The sequence below is a fragment of the Lytechinus variegatus genome, chromosome 2, assembly GCF_018143015.1.
Source record: "Lytechinus variegatus isolate NC3 chromosome 2, Lvar_3.0, whole genome shotgun sequence".
Classification (NCBI taxonomy): Eukaryota; Metazoa; Echinodermata; class Echinoidea; order Temnopleuroida; family Toxopneustidae; genus Lytechinus; species Lytechinus variegatus.
Window position 1 is genome coordinate 75,797,282 of NC_054741.1, and position 25,295 is coordinate 75,822,576.

At 36.0% G+C, this 25,295-nt stretch overlaps 1 protein-coding gene across 2 annotated transcripts in view; it reads right to left on the reverse strand.

The window, feature by feature from the left end:
- Nucleotides 1-2,545: 2,545 nt before the first annotated feature.
- The window catches only part of LOC121409049 (coronin-6-like), a gene marked incomplete at its 5' end in the record, with an annotated part of 38,433 nt that continues 15,683 nt past the window's right edge, over nt 2,546-25,295 (reverse strand). The window contains 4 exon segments of one of the 2 annotated variants that reach the window (XM_041600837.1): nt 2,546-3,472; nt 6,373-6,609; nt 13,220-13,351; nt 19,412-19,705. In XM_041600837.1, coding sequence (XP_041456771.1) covers nt 3,368-3,472; nt 6,373-6,609; nt 13,220-13,351; nt 19,412-19,705 — 768 coding nt within the window. 2 annotated transcript variants of the gene reach the window in all.

The following is a 25,295-nucleotide window of genomic DNA, read 5'->3' on the forward strand; positions in this document are numbered from 1 at the left end:
CAGCAGCGCGCATTTGGGACTTGCGTTTGATTTTTTGACTTGCGTTTAAACGCAACTCTTTCTGCAACAGACCCCTGATCAAATAAAATTATTACAGGATGGATACTAGTCTAAAGGTCGTTGGACCAAATGGCAATAAAATTATCCCAAACCATTATAACAAAGTACACTACATATAGTAATTTAGATAATTGATATACATTTATATCTTAAGGAATATTATGTTCCTTGAAAACAACAATTATTTAGTAAAGAGAGAGCAAGCTATCATATTCACCATTCAAATTCTAATGGATTTGATTGTGTTTCTAGAAAAAAAACATGGCTTTTTATCCAAATACTGAATAAAAAGAAGTTCCATACATTCTACACATTAGAATGATACTCATCTACAATAAACAAATATAAGCTTGACAATTTTGCCTTGTAAAAAGCAAATGAAAAACAAAAATGATTTCATTCATTAAATTCATTAAAAATATTATTGCCTTTTCCTGAAAAAAGATTGAAAATAAAAAGTACTAAAACATATATTGTATTTCTAAATGAATTGTACCAATGTTATAATACTTATCTTTTTATACAAAAGTGGATATATACTACAAGTATCCTTCTTTAAAGAATTAAATTTGATATACATTGAGATTTGGTTAATTTGAAGCAACAAAATCTATTCAACTAGGTGTCGCTGCCCATCACGATAAAACAAGTTGCCTTCTGAGGACATGGTATATCCATTATTGAGGCAAACCATACCATACACAGAGTGAGTGATTTTAAATTTGCTGATATCACTCAGAGCTATGGTCCACCTAGTTGAGCTTCCCATACCACAGTTTGAAATATATGATTGCTGCTAATTTGAGATGTAACAGTGCGTTCATAAATTCAACTAGACTGAATTGATAATGTTTATATTCCAAACAATGAGGAAAATAAACTTTACTACATCATAAGTCTTATGATAGGGAGAACACATTCTGTTCTTGCTCCTACACCATGTTTCTTGAAACTTTAATAATCATTATTTAATCTGCTCTCGGCCAATCACAAACCATGATTTCAGTAGCTTTCAACAGTTTCTGTAATTTGCTTCACAAAACAGGACCTTGGTCCCTAAAACATCTTTAAAGACAGAATAGAGTGGGCTAAGAAATTCTGTAGGAAGTTTAACTGAGAAAAGGAGACATGATTACATCTGGAAATATGGAAGCTCAAGAATGCCAAGAAAATAAAAACATTAACAACATTTCTGGTGCAGTACAGATTCTTCTATGACATATCCATAAAAACCCAACCAGCTCACAAGAGCATGTATTGGTATTAAAGAGTGCATTTTCCACTGACAAGTTCTACTTGTTTAATTGTGCAAGAGTGTAATGTTTAATAGCTTACTCCATCATATCCTTTTCTAAATATTAAGACAATTTAAATGAAGATCTAGATACAGGTACAATATCTCTACTTGCTAATTTATGCTTGCTTTAGTGGAGAACTTTTTACGTGTGCCACATTTATCCTATAATCAGTAAATCTACACTAAAGTGACAAGAAATGTATGATTTCAAACATTAACTGCTGCAGAAATAAATCTGTTGTTTCTAAACCTACAAGTCTGGCATGCAAATCTAGTGAACTACCAATATACCTCGTCAAACAATGGAACATGCTCGATTGTTGTTTACACTTATTCATAATTTAACTTTGCTTTCAGCAATGTTCTTTGGTAATTTTTCATTGTTTTAGAACTGAGTTTCAATGACACCATACCTTTAATTAAAAGCACAGTTTGCCCTCTTCAGCTGGAATATATCCAAACTATCAATATAGGTAGTACAAAAATCATAAATATATTTTCCCTCTGCACATTTGTCAGAATAAAATTTTGATGTTTTCTATCTGATGAAACACATAATGTGTAACTTTTGTGTCTGTGTTGAGAGTATTAATTGCCTAACCTGGCTACAGCATAATGGGATTACACAAATAGATAGCACTCATATAAAAAGCTTAACACCTGGTAAGATCAGTGAAATTAATCCCCACACATGCTTCATTTCATGAACAGTGTTCTGAATGGTGTAAAGAGAAACACTGGCTGTCAACACTAATATTAGGCTTCAAATCTTCCACTGTGACATTGGTGCTTTATTTTTTACCCTTTCATAAACCCAATTGCTATGAATTAGGCAGCTAATAGCAGCATAATTTGGTCGTAAAATTGGAGGTGGACAAGAGTTATTCGCATTACTCTGATGCTGCTATTATCCGCATAATAGCGGCATCGGGACAAGATTTTCAGTTTATGAACGCATTTCCAAATAATGCGGATAATTGCCATGGTCCGGTCACAAGGTCACCCTTTTCCAACACAACCGCATCGGAGGGGGCGTGTCCAGTTGTCATGGCGATTATCCGCCTTTTTCAGGACGGGTGCTCGTAAAAATAATGCGGCTTATTTTCGGAGTTTATGAACGCAATTTTTATTGAATTATCCGCATTACTCTTAGGCGGCTAATTGGAGGATAGGTTTATGAAAAGGGTATTTGTTGGACTGATGTGGTGTTCCACTTTCACACTTGAGTGCTATCTATGTTGACTTTGCCAATAAATATAGCGCTCAAAACAAGGTGTAACTTAGTACTCCGTCATAAATTTCTAGTTCATTTTTCAGGTTACAGAAGAGACCAGTCACTGATTCACATTGGTGCCTTTTAAGAAAGAAAGCGCTTTATGGCTTACCGTATTAACCATACACTGTAACTAAGGCACTATGTACATGTGTGAGATAACAGGCCACGTATGGAGAGTTCATTCATTGTAAAAGCTATATCCAGGCACACACTAGGATTTTAACAGATCTTGGATGGGCAAGTTTTCCTTAAAATATCAAATACTAAACCTATTTTACTTTATTACACTTACAGTAAATAATCTCATGGCAACTATGACTGTGGTATAGCACAGAGTATAAACATGAGGGAAGAAACTGTGTCATAGAAAAACATGTTACCTAAGCACACACTACTACTGGAGCCAAATCATAAGCAGAAAACTACGCCATGTAGTCAAGACTGGTATGGTATCACTTTTTAACATCATGGACAATATACGGCACTCATCAAGATTACCTTGAGAAATATGCCATTGCCACTATTTATGGATATATACATTGTATATAAGCATTAATACATATAAATGTATGCATTGTTTCTATCCAATCCAATCATGATTTTTTAAATAATAATTAAAATATGATAATAACGTGGCTCCTAACAATAACGTCTCTTTCACATACTCCAAAAACTCAACCTTGAAATGTATTTTGACATTCTCTGGACATAATTTCTCTCCCTGTTGTTTTTATTCAATTTCTGGCTTCCAGGGCGGCAATGCGCTTCTCTTGTTCTTCGACAGTTGACTTCAGTCTGGCGACCTCTGCAACTAGATCCTTCATCTCCTGGCTTTGGCTCTTTAGTTCAGGAATGAAAGAAGATGGAGATGGGGAGCAGAGAGAAAGGAAGATTGCATGAAAAGAGGGAATTACGGAGAGTACAGAAATTGTGAAGAAAAAAGAGAAAGACAGAATAATACAGAATTCAAGATATAGAAATGAAAAGTTGAAAATGATAAAACAAGAAATTTTGGGAGACAGAAGAAAGGGGTAAAGAAAACAAACATGATGAATGTTAGATACTGATGAGGCTTTCGTAACATTGTGCATGACATGCTATCAAAGTTCACAAGCAGATTTTATGTGAACATCACACACAATAATAGTTTTATCAAAAGTGCACACATATATAAAGAGTTGTGCTTACTTCTTAATATCACTCTAGGAAAGGGTACACTTGCACATGAGAGTTCATGGAAATGTAAGTGACATGCTTATGTAGCCTCATGCCCATTCAATAACAACTGAGCAATATCAAAGTGAATATCTCTGGTTTCACACCACAATAGCCTAATTGGGCATTTAATTACATAAATTAATTTTTTAAGTCAGCATTTTGGTTGATACACTGGTCATTAATTCATGTAAAGATTCATATAGAGGTGCCGTGGCCGAGTGGTCTAGGGCACCTGGCTATACATGGAAAGTCTGGAGTTCGATCCCCGGCCGCGGCACCTATGCCCGTGAGCAAGACATTTAATCTACAATGGTCTTTTACCCTGCTTTCAAATAAATGTAAATGCTATAAAAAATATATATATATATATATATATATACAATATAAATTCCTTTATAACTGTGATAAAGGAGAAAATACATGTTAAAAAGCGCAGATGCAGTACAGGTGTTATAACATTGCTCAGGGTCTTAAGGGTGGCAAAGGGATAACTGGTTAGTCACATTATCAGACAGGTATGATGTCTCCTGGTGAGAAGTATGAAAAGCATACTACCAAGATACTAAGAAACTATGATTAGTTTTGATAACATGCTACCGGTAGTACTTACAAAACAATACCAAACTATGAATCCCAAGTTTTTTCCTGACATATCTGACTGTATTTCAAATGATTGTATCAGCATTACACTATTCCCTGAAAACATGTACCATATTACATGTATATTTTAAGACAAATCTGCATAATCCAACTTTAGCTAAATAAGCCTGGCTACAAAATAATACTTTATAAGATTGTGCATAACTTTATGTAGAGCTTTGTGAACCAGCCCCAAAGCATGGGTACTGGGGGCATTTCATGAAGCTAGATGACCAGTTACCCATGACTTTAGGATCAACTAGACTACGAAGAGCCAAAAAATGAGTTTATTTTTCCTGATGCTCCTGCAAATTTGTTAACCAGGAGACCTAAGACCAAATACTTTGGAATAATTGTTTTTCATTTGATAGTGTGTGTGTTTTTCATTTTTATTTGAGAAAGGGTGGGGGTGAAATTTTCACTCATCAAATCAAACATTGCAGCTAAATCCAAAGAACAGGCACCAAACAGAGCAATGCAGACTGCAAACCTCTTCTGTTGGGTTGAGGGTGACATGATTATCATTAAATTCTCAACATATTTCTACTTTAGAATTCATTTCCATGAATACATTGAAAGATGAGTAGAGCAACATAGTGGAAATTCAACCTACAATTAATTGAAATAAATTAAAGAGGGAAACTTGACATAACCAATCATGATGAAAAAAGAAATTTATGACACATCTACGGCAATATTCGTGGGGAGGGGTAATCATTATTGACCTAAAGACTTAACAACTTCAAGTAGAAGTATGACAGATTATTCTCTTTTCCATCCGTATGGCAATAAACAAATGAAAAAATACATTAAAACAGACTGATCACTTGAAGTTGCTTCAGCAAAAAAACCCCACAAACATTTCAACTTCAATATATCAAAATAAGAATTAAGATTGGATGATCACCAGAACAGGCAGTGTTTATGACCTATGAGAGAGAAAAATAAATGCAGGATGAATGGATTTTAAAAACGAACTATGATTGATGCAATTACGTATGTAACACCAAAGAAACACAGAAATAAAGTGATAACTCCATTTTTGAGCATTTCTATTCCAATGAGGCAATTATTCTTCTCTTCAAATAATATCATTTCTTATCCTCTTGTAGACAAGTGTGATGTAATCTTGTCAAAGATTCATATGGGTTTTGTCATCTCTTTTACAAGTATTAATGCTCAATCAATTCTCTCATATGAGAACTGGGTTGTCTTTGTACAGATCATATGGGAAGAACAGAATCCAGTAATAAACAGATTTGAAAGTCTATTGCAAACTTTACATGTTTAAACAGAAAAAAAAATCATATTACATTAATGTCAATAGGAAGTGATCTTCAAAATGGAAAAAAAGTAACCTTTGCATGCAAAATCTAATTTAGTAGGTATAGGAAAAATATTGTTATTAGTCACACACAGCAAAGGGACTCGGCCATTCCAAAACGTTGATCTACAAACTGGAGGCACTCTGAATGATAAACAAAGCAAGCTAGAAAGAAAACTGATTATATAAATATCAACATAAAAATTGGAAGACACATACAACACAAATGTGATTAAATTACCGTAATTTCTCAAATGCAGTGATGAATTTTTTATTCTAGTCTACAGAATTTTGAGGAAGACAATTAACAAAATGTAACTGTCTTTATGATATGAAATGGGTCCTTTTACACATAAAATGTTTTCTTGAGGAGAGAATGAAAACAATCACTTTTGTATGAAAAGTGGCATATCTGAACAATGCTAAAACGCTAAAAAAAAACTAAAATGATTAGTTGTTGTTTGGTAACACTGTCTGTAGAATAAACAGGCAGAAACATCAAACTAGATACTGTGAACAAACAAACAATCCAAGAAAGTAAAACAATAAGATGATTACTAATTGAAGTTCCTCCAGAGCCTCGATACTGGCTTCGTGTCTGCTGACAGTGTTTCTAAGATTACGAATATCAAGAAGGATATCTGAGACCAACATCTTGCCATCCATCACAGGTGGTGCCTTTCCTCCTTTGGGTGTGGTCAATTCTTTGGTCTTTGTCTGGGACTCTGATGAATCTTTGCTCTGTGCTTTGGGAGCAGGGGTCTTAGGAGAAGGCGGTGGTTGGGAAGCTGGGGGCTGTTTGGTTGGAAAAAGGCAAGGCAAGGATACAATACGTAGGACATTAAACATTGGAACAAAGGGCATTAAACATTCTTTCAAATGACATATAACAGTATCACTATTAGATGATGATAAGACTGATTTACATCTTCACCCTAAATAACTGGGCTATTTGAGCTTGAGGACTAGGGAGCCCCATGATTGCCCCCCTTCTGATTTTGGCCGCCGTTTGCACCAAAATTTGGCACACGCATTCTTTACCACATAAAATACAATCCAGTATATAAGACAATTTCTGAAAATTATTTTTTTTATCATGAATTGAATATGTAAATTTATTTCATTTTTTTCAATGAAATTACAGACCATTTAACAACTAAATTAAACCCTAAATTAATTACAGAACAATTAGAACGATAAATAATCATCCCTTTTATGAATTTCATGTCCCATAGACTTTGTACAAAAAGGATAAAAATTAGCCTTTTTATGGCTTGACATTATCTTGAAAAAGTCATGTGGGATGATGTGGTGTCGCGATGCTATACCCAAATGAAGCGAATTCAGTCTCAAAACTTTCCAAAGTCATAAAATTTTACAGCGCTATCTTTGTGCGTTTTGTATATATCGAGCAAAGCATTGAGGGGGTGCATCATGGTTCCAACCCCCAGTCCTTCTAGGGTTAAAGGGGAAGTGTGTGCTGCATTTATATGACTTTGAATCTACATGTATGTCAATTCAAGTGCAATGTAGTTTGACCATTCAAGTAAAGGATCAAAATTTAATGTAACCCATTTGACTGAATGCAATAATCCTTCGGCCTATAAGATTCAAATTGAAATATAAAGATCTATGTATTGTTAAAAAGGCTTGAAATATATTTGGTCATTCTAAATAAAACAACATAAGCTACATTGTACATAGTAATAGTTTTGGATGGTTGAATTATGGTATACATCTTTCACTCAATATAAAGAGCACAGTTAAACTTTACTTTCACTTTGACAATAATCTGGTTCCCTCTGTGACATATTTCATGAATTTTCTTAATCCAGTGACAAATGGCATGCATATATGGGAAGAAATATTACACAGATCTGCATTGAGGTATAATAAGGTCAGTGTCTTTAGCCTTTAGGCATTAATAATGGTTGTTATCATCACCAAACAAGATCTACATACTATGAACTACCTCTATACAAAGAGTTGGCTTTCCACTGAATCTATTATATCCAACTGTACCAGCAAAATCACTTTCTAGCAAACCCATGCATTGTAAATGTAATACACTGAATAAGGCAGGACTAATAGTACATCTTAATGACAGTTATGAATATATTGCTGGTTGTGCTGTCAGAGCTGCTGAGTGAACCTGTATGCTCATCTATGACAAAAGAAGGTGACATATTTGACTGGATTTGAATGAATTATATTTCTGAATTTTACCAGTGTGATATTCTGCAAGGCCAAATTATGAAAAATAATCATACTAAAGGAAATAAAGGGCAATGGCGCAATGTATCTTATCATTGTATCACCATAGAGCTCTCTGCTAGCTCCATGGTATCACGTTGACCAGTGAACAGGTTTACCTTTTGGTCTGATAAGAAATGCCACTATCCCCTCTTTTTAGTAATAGGGTCATTAATGAGAGATGGTGCCATGGTGGTCATTTTCAATACCAAATAGTTATAGTGTTCTTGAGGAAGATGAAGATAATGGTAATTGATGATGATAATGACTATGGTATTGGTGATGAAAATATCTGATGATGACTGATGATGATGATGAAAATGGTGGTGGTGGTGATGGTGATCACAATGACATCAACGACGATCATCATCAACCAGGGAAATTTTAGTGAGAGAAAATTCATTGGCCAACACCTTGCCACAGAGGCTCAATGGGTCATAAACTAGTCAGTGTTTAGGGCTTAAAACATGAAAAAAATAACTTTATCATTTGCTTTGTCAGGAGAGGAATTACATGTAGTGCCAGGTAGACAGTTGTGATATGGCACCGAGTGAAGGTTATAAGTTTAGAGAGGTGAGAGTGTACGATAGCTGCTGACAACAACAATGACAAAACTATTATTATGATGATGATGATGATGTGGTAATCATGAAAAAGGATAGTTATGCTTGTGGTGGTAGTGGTGACAGCGACTGTAATGGCATAAGTGAGTAATTCTAGTAGTAATATCGGTTTCTCGTTTGTAACATATTTAATAATAATGGCAGTGATAATAATTGTCACAGCTGAAGTGATAAATAATGGTTATGGAGGTGGCAATAGTGTCAGATTTACTGGAGGTAGGATTGATTAGTTATTATGGTGACATTATTACGTATTAAATGTGTATGTTATGTAGAATGAAAGTGAACTTCCTGCATTTCTGCACATATTTTTAAGCACAAAGATATTAGGTTATACGATAAAAAAAAAGGAACCTAGTAAAAAATATCATCAAACTGGTATTGTTATCTAATTACCAATTTCCATGGGACCCACAAGTAAATTGATAATCACAATATTGAAAATACTAAAATTATCCCCCCCCCCCCCCGCAAACATTCAATAATTTGTATGTAAATGTATTTATTTCATAAATAGTCACTTTGTTGTACCTAAAATTAACATACATATAGAGCTACAATGCTTAAGAAACCTCACACACAGCACACATGGAAGCTGATAATACAAGATGCAATTTCTTTTGACCCCTTTTAATTTGAGAAAAAAAAATCTTAAGTTCTAATAAAACAGCTTTAGAAATAGATTCAATGTTCTCCTTTCTACAGAAATAAGAATACTCTAAGTTCATCACTATACCACAACAAATACATTGAGTCATATCGTTTGTGTTTTTGGTATGGCTAGCAGTTGCATAGATTCAAAATATTCTTTGTGAAAACCTGCTTTGGCAATATTTAGAACTGATGAATGACCAGGACATCAACAGTTCTAAAGGGCCAGTCAAATATATTGCTGTACACACACATGACGAAAAAACATGTTTAAAGGGGTGTTTTTTCAATTTTGGATGCGGGCTGCACGTGCAATCATTAGGGGTATCAAAAACACCTATTTAAAACAAAGCAAAAGCAATTTTGTGTCTCGCCCACTCATGAAAATAACCAGAAATATCGTGATTTGTGAGGGCACGCAAGACAATTCTATCAAAACTTTATTGTGAAATGACTGGGATGGAATAACACTTGTCATATAGCCTTGCACGTAAACTTTAATGTTGACCTGAAAATGACCTTTGACCTTACCATGTGACCTCCGACTGCAGCATAACATGCAGGTCCCCCAAGTCCATCTACCATCCAAGTTTGGTTGAAAAGCACTTACGGTTGCGAAGTTAGGTGTCATAAGAGAGTCAAGCATGTTAACTTTAATGTTGACCTGAAATGACCTTTGACCTTACCATGTAGCCTATGACTGCAGCATAACATGCACATCCCCCAAGTCTATCTAACATCCATGTTTGGTTGAAAAGTGAGTTACGGTTGCGGAGTTAGGTGTCATAAGAGAGTCTTGCAGGTAAACTTCGACGTTGACCTGAAATGACCTTTGAATAAATAGAGAAAAATCTAACTAGCAAAATGCTAAAAATTTCATCAAAATCAGATGTAAAATAAGAAAGTTATGACACTTTAAAAGTTTTGCTTATTTTCACAAAACAGTGATAAGCACAACTCAAATGAAAAAGTTGATGATGTCCCTCACTCACTATTTCTTTTGTTTTTTATTGTTTGAATTATACAATATTTCATTTTTTATAGATTTGAATATAAGGACCAACTCGTCTGAATCACATAGTATTAAACAATGCTCATTCCACATGTTCAGGGAGGAATTGTTGTTTCACTTGACAATGAAGAAAAAAGTAGAATATTCCCTATTTCATGTAATAAAATACAAAAGAAATATTGAGTGGATGACATCATCAGTCTCCTCATTTGCATACTGACCAGGAACTGTTTTGTGAAATTAAGCAAAATTTTTAAATGTCATAATTTTCTTATTTTACATCCGATTTTGATGAAATTTTCAGTGTTATGCTTGGCGGATTTTTCTCTTTTTATTCAAATCAACTACCCGTTGGGGTGGACTTGTCCTTTAAAATGCTGAAAAAGGGTATAATTTTCCTGTCACAATCCTAATTCTCCCGGGGGGGGGGGCCATAATGGCCCTCCCTCCACAATTTTCGCGATATATCTGCTGCAAAAATTTTTTTGACCTCGCCGCTCATTGACTTTTTACTTTCAAGTCTCGCGCAAATTTTGAGACCAAATTTGTGACGCCCGGGTATGCGGTTACGACATTACGCAACATTATGAAAGTGCAGGTCAGACCCAAAATTGCTCATATACGTGATTTCATGTACAAATCCAATGTAAATTGTGTATTTAGCCAAAATTCATAAATTATCATTATTTCTACATTTACTGTTTAAACTTAATTAATTTTGCCTTGTTTATGATAAGAATTGAGTCTGGCACGATTTCCATTGAAAAAACAATAAAAAAAAAAAAGTAAAAAAACAAAGAAATACATACAAATTCATAAAACAATAAAATACATACAAAATTGATTTCCAAACTGAAGTTTTTTTAATTGCGATTGTTAAGAATGTGACAAAGAATATTTTTACCAAAATAAGCATTCCAGGAGCTTTATTTAGTGAATTAGAGCAAAAAGTATGATTTATGCATAAATTAGCATAATTAATTCATATAAAATAAAATCTCATTATTTTGGAAAATTTTACCATACAGCCTTGTAGATTACATCGCTCACAACCAGCGTGCAAATTTTTGCACAACCAGCGTGCAAAATCGTTCGCGTGATCGTCCGCCGAGATCTTAAGGGGAGCCATTATGCCCCCCCCCCCCGGGAATGACAAGAATCAAAATACCCTGGGAGATTTAGGGTTAAAGGGGAATGAAACCTTTGGAACAAATAGGCTTGTGTAGAAACAGAAAATCAAAGAATAAGAATAAAGAAAGTTTGAGAAAATCGGACAAATAGTGAGAAAGTTATGAGCATTTGAATATTGCAATCACTAATGCTATGGAGATCCTCACATTGGCAATGCGACAAGGATGTGTGATGTCACTGATGAACAACTTTCCCTTTACTGGACTATAAAATACCCTCAAAATGTCTCTTTTTGCTTTTTCTTATGATGACACAAACTCTTTATCCATGATGTATACTTAAAAAATATGTATTACATGCCCTCATGTAGAAAGAACACATGATTTATAGATAGATGTGATAAAAGAGGCAATTCAAGTGAAATATATACTAAAGTAATGGGGAAAGTTGTTCATCAGTGACATCACACATCCTTGTCACATTGCCAATTTGCTATCTCCATAGCAATAGTGATTGCAATATTCAAATGCTCATAACTTTCTCATTATTTGTCCGATCTTTCTCAAACTTTCATTTATCTGTTTCATTGATTTTTCTGTTTTCACACAAGCTATCTTGTTCCAATGGTTTCATTCTCCTTTAAATGTGAAGTTCACCCTGAAGGAAACTTTGTTGTAAAAAAAGCAGAAAAAATAGTAAAAAACATTGGTGAAGGATTGAGGAAAATCCGTTAAAGAGTAAAAAAGTTATTAGAGTTCAAAATTTTGGATTTGTGACGTCATAAACGAGCAGCTGCCCCGTGTGTTATGTAATATAAAATGTATGAATTTCAAATTTTGTATGGTTCCTGATGACTTAATTTTATTTTCTTTTCATGATCGGATGTGAAATGATTTGTCCATTGATATACAAAAGTTTAAGTGAAAATCTTTTTCAATTTGCTGAGAAAGCGATATTTCATTGATTTTTTTACCATTCGCTAAGTAGGAATGCTGCTCGCATATGACGTCACAAATCAAATAATTTAAATTCTAATAACTTTATAATTATTTGATGAATTTTTCTCAAACCTTCTGCAATATTTTTGGTTATTTTTTCTCCTATTTTTACAATAAACTTTTTGTCAGGGTGAACTTCCCCTTTAAGAGATTAGGATCTGAATTACAAGGGGATAAAAGACTAGATGCTTCTTTTCTTTTAAAAGGTATACCAATTTACTGGTAAATGGAAGTCCCCTTCCCCCCCCGACCCCTGGGGGTGACAGACCAACATCTCATCAATCTGAAGGATCATAAGAATCATAATTCATAAGACAGATATTACAACGCATTGAGAAGCCAACAAGACCAATTACCCAATAGGAGGATAACCTGTAAGAACACAGTTTGAGTTTAACCTTGTGTCAATGTTGTGATCATTGTCTGATGGGCAATGGTTTGTAGGCTATTGGTGTCATGTGTACTGGGTCATACTAGATATAATACCCCCAGACTATGTTAAAGGTAAAGGGATTAAACCCCCATTACATGCTACACATTCTAAAATGGATCTATACCAAACTCTGCATCCTCTGAAAACTATTAGAAATATCTACAATGCACACATGTAGTATATATTTGAAACCAGACAATACCAATGCATTGTGCTAAGGGATGGGTGACACTGAGCTATTGAGGAAGACTTTAAGGGTATAAGAGAGTGGACATGCTATTCATGCTGGCTAGGGTTCACATACTGTCGGATCTGGCTTCTTCTCCACCTTGGGTTCAGGTTCTGGCTTGGTTTCTTGGGGTTCAGCAGAAGGGGCAGCTTTTACCACTGGTGTGTCCACAGGAACAGGTTCTGCTTTATTATCATTCTCTCCAGTCTTTACGACAAGAATCAAGACTTGAGGTATTATTATGAATCTCATATTTACTTTAGAACTGATCATTAAATATTCACATATTTCCAAGTGACGGAACTTACATTTTCCAGATTGTTACATATCAAAGTACTTTTCTATATGGGTAAGAATTACTTCTTTTCAATAAGAAATTGACTGTTTTTTCAACTGAGAGTGATTCTTAAACTGAAACCATTAAAAAAACATTTCAAAAACCTGGAGATCAATTTTACAACATTGATTCTATCTCGCAACTGATTGTAGTTATTAATGAGTTACCTTATAATGATACACAAGTGGAGCACATCTGGCAGTCTCATTTGCATCATGCCATTCAATACAGCAGCAGCGCTGACTTTCAAAACTTATTATTCACAAAAAACACCATTCATATTAGGGCTGGGACTAAAACTCGGGTACCCGGGTCCCGCCCGGAAGCGTTGGGTACCCGGGTAGAAAAATCAATACCCGATACCCGAAAATTGCTCACCAGTATAACGTACATTTGATTTGTAATGCGTAGTGTAAGACATGATTGTAAACTCATCACAAAAGTACACAAGTCTCATTCTGAATCTCACCAATTACCCTCGAAATATCCTTAAATATACTAGTTTTTCAAGTGATGACGATGTGACTGAGATCGTTCAATCGTCGCCATGTTTCTTTTGCAGCGCAGTGACGTCATCCAGCCACTGCGACGCAAGCCAATTTATGAATGAAAATATAGTAAGCATGCGCATTGCAAGCCTCAGCCCCACGCAGTATTCCGTCAAAAAAAGTCTGCAATACTGTGTCACCTCGTACCAAAATCGACCTAGAATTCCACTTTCCTTTATTTCATATGGATTATGAAAGGTATTCTCAGAGGATCTGTTTTCTCACCGATACCACACATGTAAGAAAAATTTATTACTTCTTGCTTTTCCGTCAAAATCTTACGAAGTAGCGTCGATGTTGCAACGTGTTTGTGAGTTTGTAGAATCTATCGCTACGTGAACAAAGTCAATTGATTTCCGGGTTTCGGAGCATACGAGGCGCCAGCCAATCACGTTCTTGATACCATTTTCAGTTTATCATAAACGGAAAATGGTAACACGATCGTGATTGGCTGGCGCATTCGACGCTCCGAAACCCGGAAATCAATTGACTTTGTTCACGTAGCGATAGATTCTAGAAATTCACGAACACGATGTAATATCGACGCTACTTCGTAAGATTTTGACGGAAAAGCAAGAAGTAATAAAAATTTGCTTACCAGTGCGGTATCGGTGGGAAAACAGATCCTCTGAGAATACCTTTCATAATTCATATGAAATAAAGGAAAGTGGAATTCTAGGTCGATTTTGGTACGAGGTGACACAGTATTGCAGACTTTTTTTGACGGAATACTGCGTGGGGCTGAGGCTTGCAATGCGCATGCTTACTATATTTTCATTCATAAATTGGCTTGCGTCGCAGTGGCTGGATGACGTCACCTATGGGGTTTTTCCACCAGTCATATTTCGAGCGACATGATTTTCGGGTACCCGCCCGAAAATTACCACGGGTACCCGAAAAGAAAAAAACCCGAAAGTCCCAGGCCTAATTCATATAATGATACAATGCTACGTTCATTGACAATAAATGATATTTGACCTTGATCATGTGACCCAAGACTTGTCAGTGATACTTGATTACCCCTATATCCACATTTTATAATCTACGGTATCTATAAACTTTGAAAGTTATGACAGCAATCTAATAACTACCTACAAAATGGCCGAAGTCATTGACCTTAAATGACCTTTGACTTTGGTCATGTGATCTGAAACTCACATGAGATGTTCGGTGATTACTGATTACTCTTCTGTCCAAGTTTTATGAACTAGATCCATACCTTTTCGGGGTTATGATGGTTATTCAACAAATATCCCAAAAATGGCCAAAGTTCATTGACCTTTGACCTTACACCTGTAGAGGATATTCAGCGATAAAATATGTCCAAGTTTTATGAACGAAACCAATACACTTACAGAGTTATGATGGTAATTCAAGAAATACCCCCAACTTGGCCAAAGTTCATTGACCTTAACATAAATGACCTTTGACCTTGATCATGTGACCTGAAACTGGCACAGGATGTTCAGTGATACTTGATTACTCTTTATATGTTCAAGTTCCATGAATCAAATCCATAAACAATCAGAGTTATGATGGTAATTCAGCAGATACCCCCAACTTGGCCAAAGTTCATTGACCCTTGGTCATGTGACTTGAAACTCAGGCAGGTTGTTCAGTAATATGTATTTACCCATATAGGCCAAGTTTAATGAACTAGGTCCATATATTTTCTATATGATATGATGACATTTCAAAAACTTAACCTGAAGTTAAGATTTTGATGTTGATTCACCCAACTCGGTCTAAGTTTATTGACCTTGGTCATGTGACTTGAAACTCAAGCAGGATGTTCAGTAATAACTGATGAACCTTATGTTCAAGTTTCATAAACAAGGTTCATATACTTTTTAAGTTATGCTGTAAAAGAAGAATGCCTGTAAAATTAAAGGCAGGAAAGAATATCAATATCAAATACAGACATTTTTCGATAAGCAGGATAAATTTTTTTTACTGGAGAGAAGTTGAAAGGAAAAGCAAAGAATAATGGATTATTCTGAATCATTTTCTCACAAGTCAAAACTCAAGTACATGTACATCTAACAATATATTCTGTTTGCATTGTCCATTAGAGGTTACATTGAGAGTGATATCAATAAAACAAATAAATTTCATCATCCTTGGCATCCATTTTACGTCATAGAACCAAACTGTCTTCAAATTGTTGACAGTGCTGGATCCTGTTTCACTAAACTTGCAATTAAACACAAATCCCATAATCAAATGAAACCTTATATCCAACATTCAAATTGCACTTTAACGTTTAAAGGCCCCACAACAAATAAATCCCACGCCATTCAACAGTGCAAGAGGATGGATAGATGCACAATTCAGGCACATAGCTAAGGAAATGGATAGTCTAAGGATTATGCTGTCACATTTGACACACGAGGGAGCTCAATGAAAATTTTGCAGCAGATTGAGCAGTGGAGGTGCTGTGGCCGAGTGGTCTAAGGCGCCTGGCTATACATGGAAAGTCCGGAGTTCGATCCCCGGCACCTATGTTCGTGAGCAAGGTATTTAATCTACAATGCTCTTTTATCCTGCTTTCAAATAAATGGAAATGCTATAAGCATTATTGGTAACTAGTTGTGCACTTGTTTTAAAAAAAATTGAGCAGAGTCCTTAATCAAGATTTGACAAACCAGCTGGTTTCAGGTTGGAATTTGACATGGTGAGCCAAGTTTAAACATACAGCTGTAACCATGTTGGTCACGTTGTATACATAGGAGATGGCGCAACAACGGGAAGCTACAAGCAGACCGTCAGTCATTCTGTGCTCAGCATGACCGTGTGAACTACCTTGTTTCACAAGCCAAGCGCTCATATCACACCAGACTCATCAAGAACTGTGGGAATAATCACAAGAAACCGTTCAATGTTGCAAATCGACTTCTGAACCGGAAGCAGCCTGCTCCTCTACCAACTTACACCGATGGTAGTTCGATGGCTGAAACATTTATCAAGTTTTTTCACTCTAAAGTACCGGTAAATAAAGTCCGAAGTAGTCTACTTCATCACGTGCCACCTGAATTAGAGCCAGTCACCTATTCCCACCTCGGGTCTTTTCAACATACCAGCGCAGACAAAATTCTTTCCCTTATTCGTAAACTGCCTCCCAAATCCTGCCAGTTAGATCCTGTTCCTACAATTCTAGTTATGGATTACGCTTCCACTTTTGCCCCAATTATTTGTCAAATTGTTAACCTCAGTATAGATCAAGCTACTGTGCCTTCTGTTTTAAAGTCTGCTCTGATTCGTCCTCTGCTGGAAAAAAAATCCTCCTTGGATCAGGAAACCCTGAAGAATTATCGTCCAGTTTGCAATCTTCCCTTTCTGTTTAAGATCCTTGAGAGAGTTGTGTTCACTAGGTTGAACGATTATTTGTTAGAATACAATTTACTTGACCCTTTTCAGTCGGCTTACCGACCCCACCAGAGTTTTGTGACTCTACTTTCTAGTTTCATATTGCAGAAAATGGACTCTGGATCCACGACTGCAATGGTCCTATTAGATCTGTCTCCGGCCTTTGATACTGTAGATCACAAGATATTTCTCAATACTCTTGCAAGCTTAGGTATCCAGGACCAGGCTCTTGAATGGTTTTAGATCTTAATTATCATACCATTCAGTCTGTCGTTCTTGACGGTTTCACATCCTCCTCACAGTCATTAGGTTGTGGAGTACCGCAGGGCTCTGTAGGCGGACCAACCTTATTTTCAATTTACCTACTTGGTCTTCACCATATTTTTCAAAATCACCCTGTTCATTACCATATTTATGCCGATGATATTCAGGTTTTTGTCTCTTTTCCACCGGACCAAATTCAAGCTTCCCAAGCTTTGCACATTTTGGAAAATTGCATTTCTGCCATTGACACCTGGATGAAATAAAATTCACTGCAACTAAACCACAGTAAATGTGAGTTCATGCTTTTTGGCTCAAAATGTCAATTAAGTAAACTTAACATAGACTCCATTTTCATTGCCTGTAATCCTGTTCCTCTCTCTGATTCATGCCGCAAATCTTGGTGTCATTTTTGATTTCCAAATGTCAATGTCAAATCAGGTCACAAGTATTTGTAAATCTGTCCGCTATCAATTGCGCAACATTAGTTTCATTCGAAAATATTTAACTCGTTCTGCAACAGAGAAACTTGTGCACTCACTCATTTCCTCACGTCTTGATTTCAGTAATAGTCTTCTCTTTAATATACCTAACTCCAAAATTACCCGACTTCAAAAACTTCAAAATTCAGCAGCTCGCATTGTTTCTCTGTCAAATAAAAACGATCACATCACTCCTGTTCTTAAAGACCTCCATTGGTTGCCCATAAAGGATCGCAGAGTTTTCAAAATTCTACTTTTGGTTCATCATATCATCAATGGATCCGCACCCGATTACATCAGGTCTCTTATACACCACTTTCAACCTGCAAGCACACTGCGATCATCCCAATCTAGTCTCTCATATATCCATCAACCTAAAAAATCCTGGGGCAATCGAGCGTTGCTCATGCTGGACCAGCCCTTTGGAATTCACTACCACAGGAGCTGAAGAACTCAAACTCTGCAACATCATTTAAGGGCAACCTAAAATTGCTTTTGTTCACCAGCAGGTACTAGGTTTAAAAAAAAGTCATTTTTCCTCATTTTTAAATTTGCCCTTTTTTGTATTTCTCTAAATAGTTCTCTTTACTTTTATGTCTTACTCCCTTCAAAGCGCCTTGAGCATTTAATAAAAATGGAAAAGACGCTATATAAATCATATGTGTTATTATTATTGTTATTATTATAGAACTACATTTTGCCAATGCTACTAATACATACAGCACCGCTTGTATTCTGAAAGGCAGTCTAAATTTAATATACTGTGGTTAAGGTATGGATACACATACGAAATCAAACCATTTACAGAAAATGACCAATGCACAAGAACTATTTGCACATTTCCAATTCTCTGGAAATTATAACTACAATAATTTTCAACATCACAAAAGCCTAAAACATTAGATACCTATAGTTTTAACAAAGTGATGATGCGTTTTGCTTTCCAAAAAGTTAGCACAAACTTAGACTCTGACTTAAGTTGACCCACAGTTCAGTATACAAGATATTGGCACACAGTATCAGTTAATGCATCAACAATGCAAATTTTCATTTGAGGTGCATTAACAGAATGATCTTGCAGAGATTAAACTTGATGAGGATGAAAGTATCTAAGTGAAAGCACATATTTGAAAATTTAATAAAATATTGAAGACAAGTGCTGTAAAAGCCTCCCCCCCCCCATCTGCCTGCAAATAAAAGTAATGGAGGTGGCATATGTCATTCCTATGAATTTATGAAAAATAAAGAAAATTGAATTTTTTGAGAGACTTACATTAGAACTGTTCGAAGAAACGGGTGGCCTCACAGAGCTTATGGGAGCTGCTTTGGGTTCTTCTTTCTTAGCAGGAGCACTGGCTGCTGGGGTCGTCGATTTCAATCCGCCCTTTTTGAGGCCACCAAGGCCACCAAGGCCACCTCCCGTACTAGAGTTTTCCTTTTCTTTGAAAAATTGGTGCATGGACATGTACTTTGGTGTGCCGTCTTCACCATTGATCCACTCACCGGCTTGAACTGCATATTCATTGGCTAAAGTATCAGGGTAGATGTCTTCCTGGTACAGTTCACTCTGTCATAAAAACAAAAATTATACATGTTGCTATCAAATCTTCCATAAACATGTGTCTGTTTTTATCTTTTGCATTCCTAAAAGTGTGATTCCATAATATTACAACAGAGCAAATTGAAGATCTTCGTTCGTTTGGACAGCAGGTTAAAAACAGTGAAAATGGCTGATTTTTCTAGCACGGAATCGCCCAAAATCTTAACAATCAAATAACACTGTGTGATGTTGTAGATTTCTGTTCATTTTGTGCAATTTCCATAAAATTTCCAGTGATTTGCTTTATTTGATCCTGTCATGAACCCCCTTCTGATCTGGGCAACATTCTGTAACTGCAACAAAATTTGGCATGCATGTTCCTTATAACATAAAAAGCAGTGCTGACTTAAAACAACAAAGAAGGATAATTATGCACACAAAAACATTCATATAATAAAATAGTAGCTTTATTGACCCCTAATGACATTTGACCTTGATCATGTGGCAAGACTTGTTGAAGATGATCAGTGATACTTGATTATCCCTATGGCCAAATTTCATAATTAGATACGGGTGAATTGGACTATGCTATGGTACAAATTAAGATCAATTGGTGTTCATGGTAAATTGTATAATAGGATCAAATCCCTTTACCAGGAATCTACATGTATGTGCACTATTAATGTCAATGGTAACTTAACATGTTTCTTTCATGTAGAGTCTGGTGTTAAACAATGTTGCCTCTTATCCCCGCTGCTCTTCAATGTGATTATAAATGACTTAGTTGACAGTGTAAGGATATGTCAGAGGTATTCAGATACTAGATACACAAATTGATATGCTTATGTATGCAGATGATATTGTGGTTTTAGCTGAATGTTAAATTGATCTTCAATGTATGTTAGACAAAGTTAGTGCATGGGCCCTTAAATGGAGAATAGAATTTAATGCTTCACAAACACGAATTGTTCATTTTCGACGGAAGAGCCAGGAACAAACAAAATTTTCTTTTCACCTTAGCGGTTACAATCTTGATATTGTTGACTCATACAGATACCTTTGTTTTTGGTTTGACAAATTCTTTGTTTCAAAAGGGTACCAAAATGCTGGCTCAATCAGCTTCTCGAGCTTTAGGCATTATTATCATAGTTTTAAACTTATTGGTGGTTTGCTTTATAAGACATATATACTAAATTGTATTACTCTATGGTATTAACAATCCAACAATACAAGTGGTCTTTGGGGCATAGAGGAATTTTCTTTTATCAAAGGTGTATTTTTCAGAGCATGTAGGTTTCATTTGGGGGTTGGTAAATACACACCTAACAATGCTGTTACGGGTGAAATGGGTTGGGCTCCCCCTTTTTATCATCAAACTCAATCTGTTGCAAGGTTGTGGATTACTTTAAGTAAACTTAATTCTGTGTGCTATCCAAGTAAATACGGAAATACTTACCATGATTTTCTTTTTTTTTACGAGATAACTGGATATATTCATTTGATTTACTAGTTCATTACAATTAAGTTGCACAGCGAATAAAAGTACAAAATTTTTCTTTCGCACGCTGCATCGCCCTACGTATGCACTATCCCAAGATCATTGTGCAAATTGGAGTCCATTTCCTCTTATGAGCCTAAATCCAGAGACATGTTGCTATGCAAGGGGTCGGTGGGAGGGTTCAAATGAATATATCCAGTTATCTCGTAAATACGAAAATCATGGTATTTTCATAATTTACTGTCAATAACTGGGATATATTCATTTGATTTGCAAGAACAACACGGATTCATCATGAAGGGAGTCATGTCTAAAAAAAAAATGAGAAAGTGCACAAAAATTAGGGAGATGAAGACAAGGAGGCCGCTGCCTTAAGAGCAGAAGAGGTAAATAATGTCATACCCAAAGGAACGTCCTTTAAGTAAAAAGACGTAAAGGAATTGGAAGCACGCCAAAAAGCGGCCCTGTCGTCTACATCGACTCCATTGAATAGAGCAAAAGATGTAGCGATACTCCTGGTATTGTGGGCCCTCGGCCTAGTGTCAAAAAGGAGAGCATCATCGCCACCTGACTTAATCGCTTCCATGATCCAGCGTGAAATGGTATCATGGGAAGCTGCCGCAAACGGCTCACTCAACGTGACAAAGAACTGATCCGAATTGCGAATTGCCTTGGTCCTGTCTAGATACCACTTCAATGCCCAGACTGGGCACCAAACCGTGTTTTCCGTAACCGAGGAAAGAACTGAAAAGGGAACTAGGAAAAAATCAACAGACCCAGAGGAAGCAGTCTGGTTCTTAGCGATGAAGGAAGGTGTAGGGATCAGACGAACCCAACGACGCTCCCACCGAATATGACCAGGTGACATACACAAAGCTTGGATGGAGCTGCGCCTTTGACCAGACGCCACTGCATAAGAAAAGCCGACTTAATAGACAAATTAAGGAAAGAGGTCTTGGCCAGAGGCTCAAAGGGGGGCTTGGCCAGAGCGTTAAGGACAGCTGGGAGACTCCATGATGGTGCCAGAAAAAAATCTCTCATAAGTAAACATTCAAAGTCAACTTTCAAGGTTATGATAGCAATTTAACAAATACTCCCAACATGTTCAAAATTTACTGACCCTATATGACCTTTAACCTTGGTCATGTGACCTGAAACTTGCAAAGAGTGTTTTGTGATACATGATTATTCTTATGTCGAAGTTTCATGAACAATATCCATAAATTTTAAATAGCAATTTAACAACTGGTCATTTTCAAACAAAAGTGGACATGGGGGTGAAAATTAAAACTTGCTAGAAATCATTAGGCTTCAATGTTTTTTTAAACTAGACATCTTAAAGTATATTTTTCAATTTCATTTACATAAAATTATTAATTATGTCTTGAGTGACAGTGAATTTTATGCAAGGGAAATTCAATGCTACAAAATGTTGATTTTTGCATTAAAATTCACATATTGCCTATCACAATACAAAATTTGTATTAGAAACGCATTTGTTGGCAAGATACAAGCTGTGTATTGTATGTAACTCCTAAATAGCAAAACAAAATTCTGTGAAGTGTTTTTCGGAAAAAAATTGGGTTTCGAGGTTTTCAAAACTGGTTGTCGTGTCACTCACGTTTTAAATGCAAAAAGTTTTCTAGAGCTGTGTATTCTGAAAATTAATTTATCCCAGTACTGGAGCAAATACAGTTTATCTGTACCTTATTGTAAAGTAACTTGGTCCAATGTGTTAAGGTAAAGCTAAAATTAACTGTTAAAGTTGTGTCGTGTCACTCACGGTATTATATTGTGTATAAAAAAGGACATCCAGTAATTTTTGAGGCGTTTTACCAGGGATACAGTCAAAATGTTGTTCCTGACATCATTTAGGCCTATTTTAGGTTAATAATTTCCTCCATCTTCCTAATTTTACTCCTTTTTATGGAAATGTTGAATATGACATTGAGTTCATCTATTTTCTTTCCTCTCCATGGTTGCCTTTGTTTAAAAAATCCTGACAATTTTCCATTGGTGTGAAGACTCGGATCCTAATTCATATTTTGGTGAATGTACTGTGATTAAGAATATAACAACATAATCAATCAACACAAAATTATGTATCAAGAGAAAAACCACTATAGCAATGGACATATTTACAATGCATAAAGGGTTGGTGAGTCATACCTAGGTATTACTCGAACATTCTCTGTCTCCATTTACAGAAATGAGCAGAAAGTTCACCTTTCTTTTGAGCAATGTTATTTCTTTGTTATACTGCATAGAGCTTTAGAAAAGTCAGGGATCCTTTTTTGAAATTTGCAGAAATTTAGTGGTAAAGCAGTGTACATGAGATATAAGAGATCACCATGAACACCAAACATTTTTTCAAATTCGGAAAAGAAAACATTTTTCTTTTCCTTCTGATTGATTAAATCAACCTTTTCATTTGCCATAAAGCTTGTATTCCAGGACATGAAATAAAAAAATTTGCAAGAAAACATAACATTTCAGGTGAGAATGTACTGAGATTTGATAGAACATTTTGGATATCGCTTGAAGCAGCTAAATGCCAAGTTCAAAATCATTATTTGTTCAGCCACCATTCATACCGCTAGTGATCAACTACATGTAGGGTCTGAACAGCAAACTACCGTAAGTGGGCCGATGTGTGTTCAGAGCAGTTTGCATTTACACATATTAATTACAACAAAATGATGCATGTTCATGTAGGTCCCAACAAGTCCCAACCGAGACCACATTTTGATTTGAGCAACTTTGGATGGGTTGCCATGTACCAGTAGATCAATTTTTTTTGGGGGGGGGGTACCCTGATAAGAACAGAGCTGGACCTCGAGGGGGAAAAAGATATTGAGATATAAAGGGAGCCTGGTTGGGATGCTGAATTGGATTTTAGTGTGACATCCAAAGGCTTAGAAAAGGAAAGGCTAATGACTTGTAGTTGTTATGTAATAGTAGCAGACTGCACGAATCAGGTACTGACTGCGTCTTTCACCTTGTGGCTTTCCCTGGATTCCCGTGGTATGGTATATGATCAAATTAGCAATGAAAAGGCGCTTACAAGATTCCAGCTAAAAGCATAGCTCTGAATTTTGGTACAGTGCCTACATGTACTGCCTTGGGAGGGTCCACATCCAAGCAGTGTTTAGGAGAAAACCTATGCTTGTTGAGTTGAATTCCCAAGTTTCTCAAGGATTTGCTGATAGTCTATCTGAAGTGTGCAGCAACGTGATTGTGGTTTGGTACCAAAAAATACATTGAAGCTGCCATGTCCTATTTGGACAATGCCTGAAATATTAAAGGAGGATAATATTGTAATCCAATATTTCAAGAAAAAGGAGTCATACTCATACATGACATCATTGGCTACCAGACCATGCCAGATGATGTGACTGATTATTGAGAATACCTTTCTTACAACTAAGGAAAAATTATTTCATCCATTGTGGATGCTGAAGTTGTGGATGCTGAATTGTATAAACCTGTAAACTTCCATATACAGATAGGGAGAAAGAGTTTAAGTTTTGAATGATATCAGGCCACAAAAAGAATGTTTGAGTTGATGTCAATGCCAAGACCTCATAACACCTCCTTCAAGTACCCCCTCCTCCTCTAAAGAGGAGAGTGGTAGAAGCCCTAGTGTGACAATGTGGTATGGTATAGGGAATGTGAGTTGATGGGCAAATATGACCATAAACCAAGAATTAATCATCAGGATGACACATTAACAACTTTGAAGAAGGCAGTTGTTATGTAATTAAGCTTGTTTTATGGTTGATGGGATTACACTCTTGTACATCATGCCAAAAAATGATTTCATTGTTGAGATAAATGTATTTTTGCACTTGTCGTGTCACTCACGGTATATAGGAGGGTACCATTTTCCATAGAGAAGGTTTGATTGATTTTGACTGTATGTGTTAGATAGGTACACTATTTATGTCCATTTACTGGTACTCACAGTACTCCATGACAACTACTTGGGGACGGATCCAACCATATGTGTTAGTGGTCAGAAACCCATGTCCAAAATTTGTTGTGTCACTCATGCACCGTTTTTTAATCATCTCTACTAAACGAATTGTTGAATTCAAATCAAACTCGTAGTGGCCCATG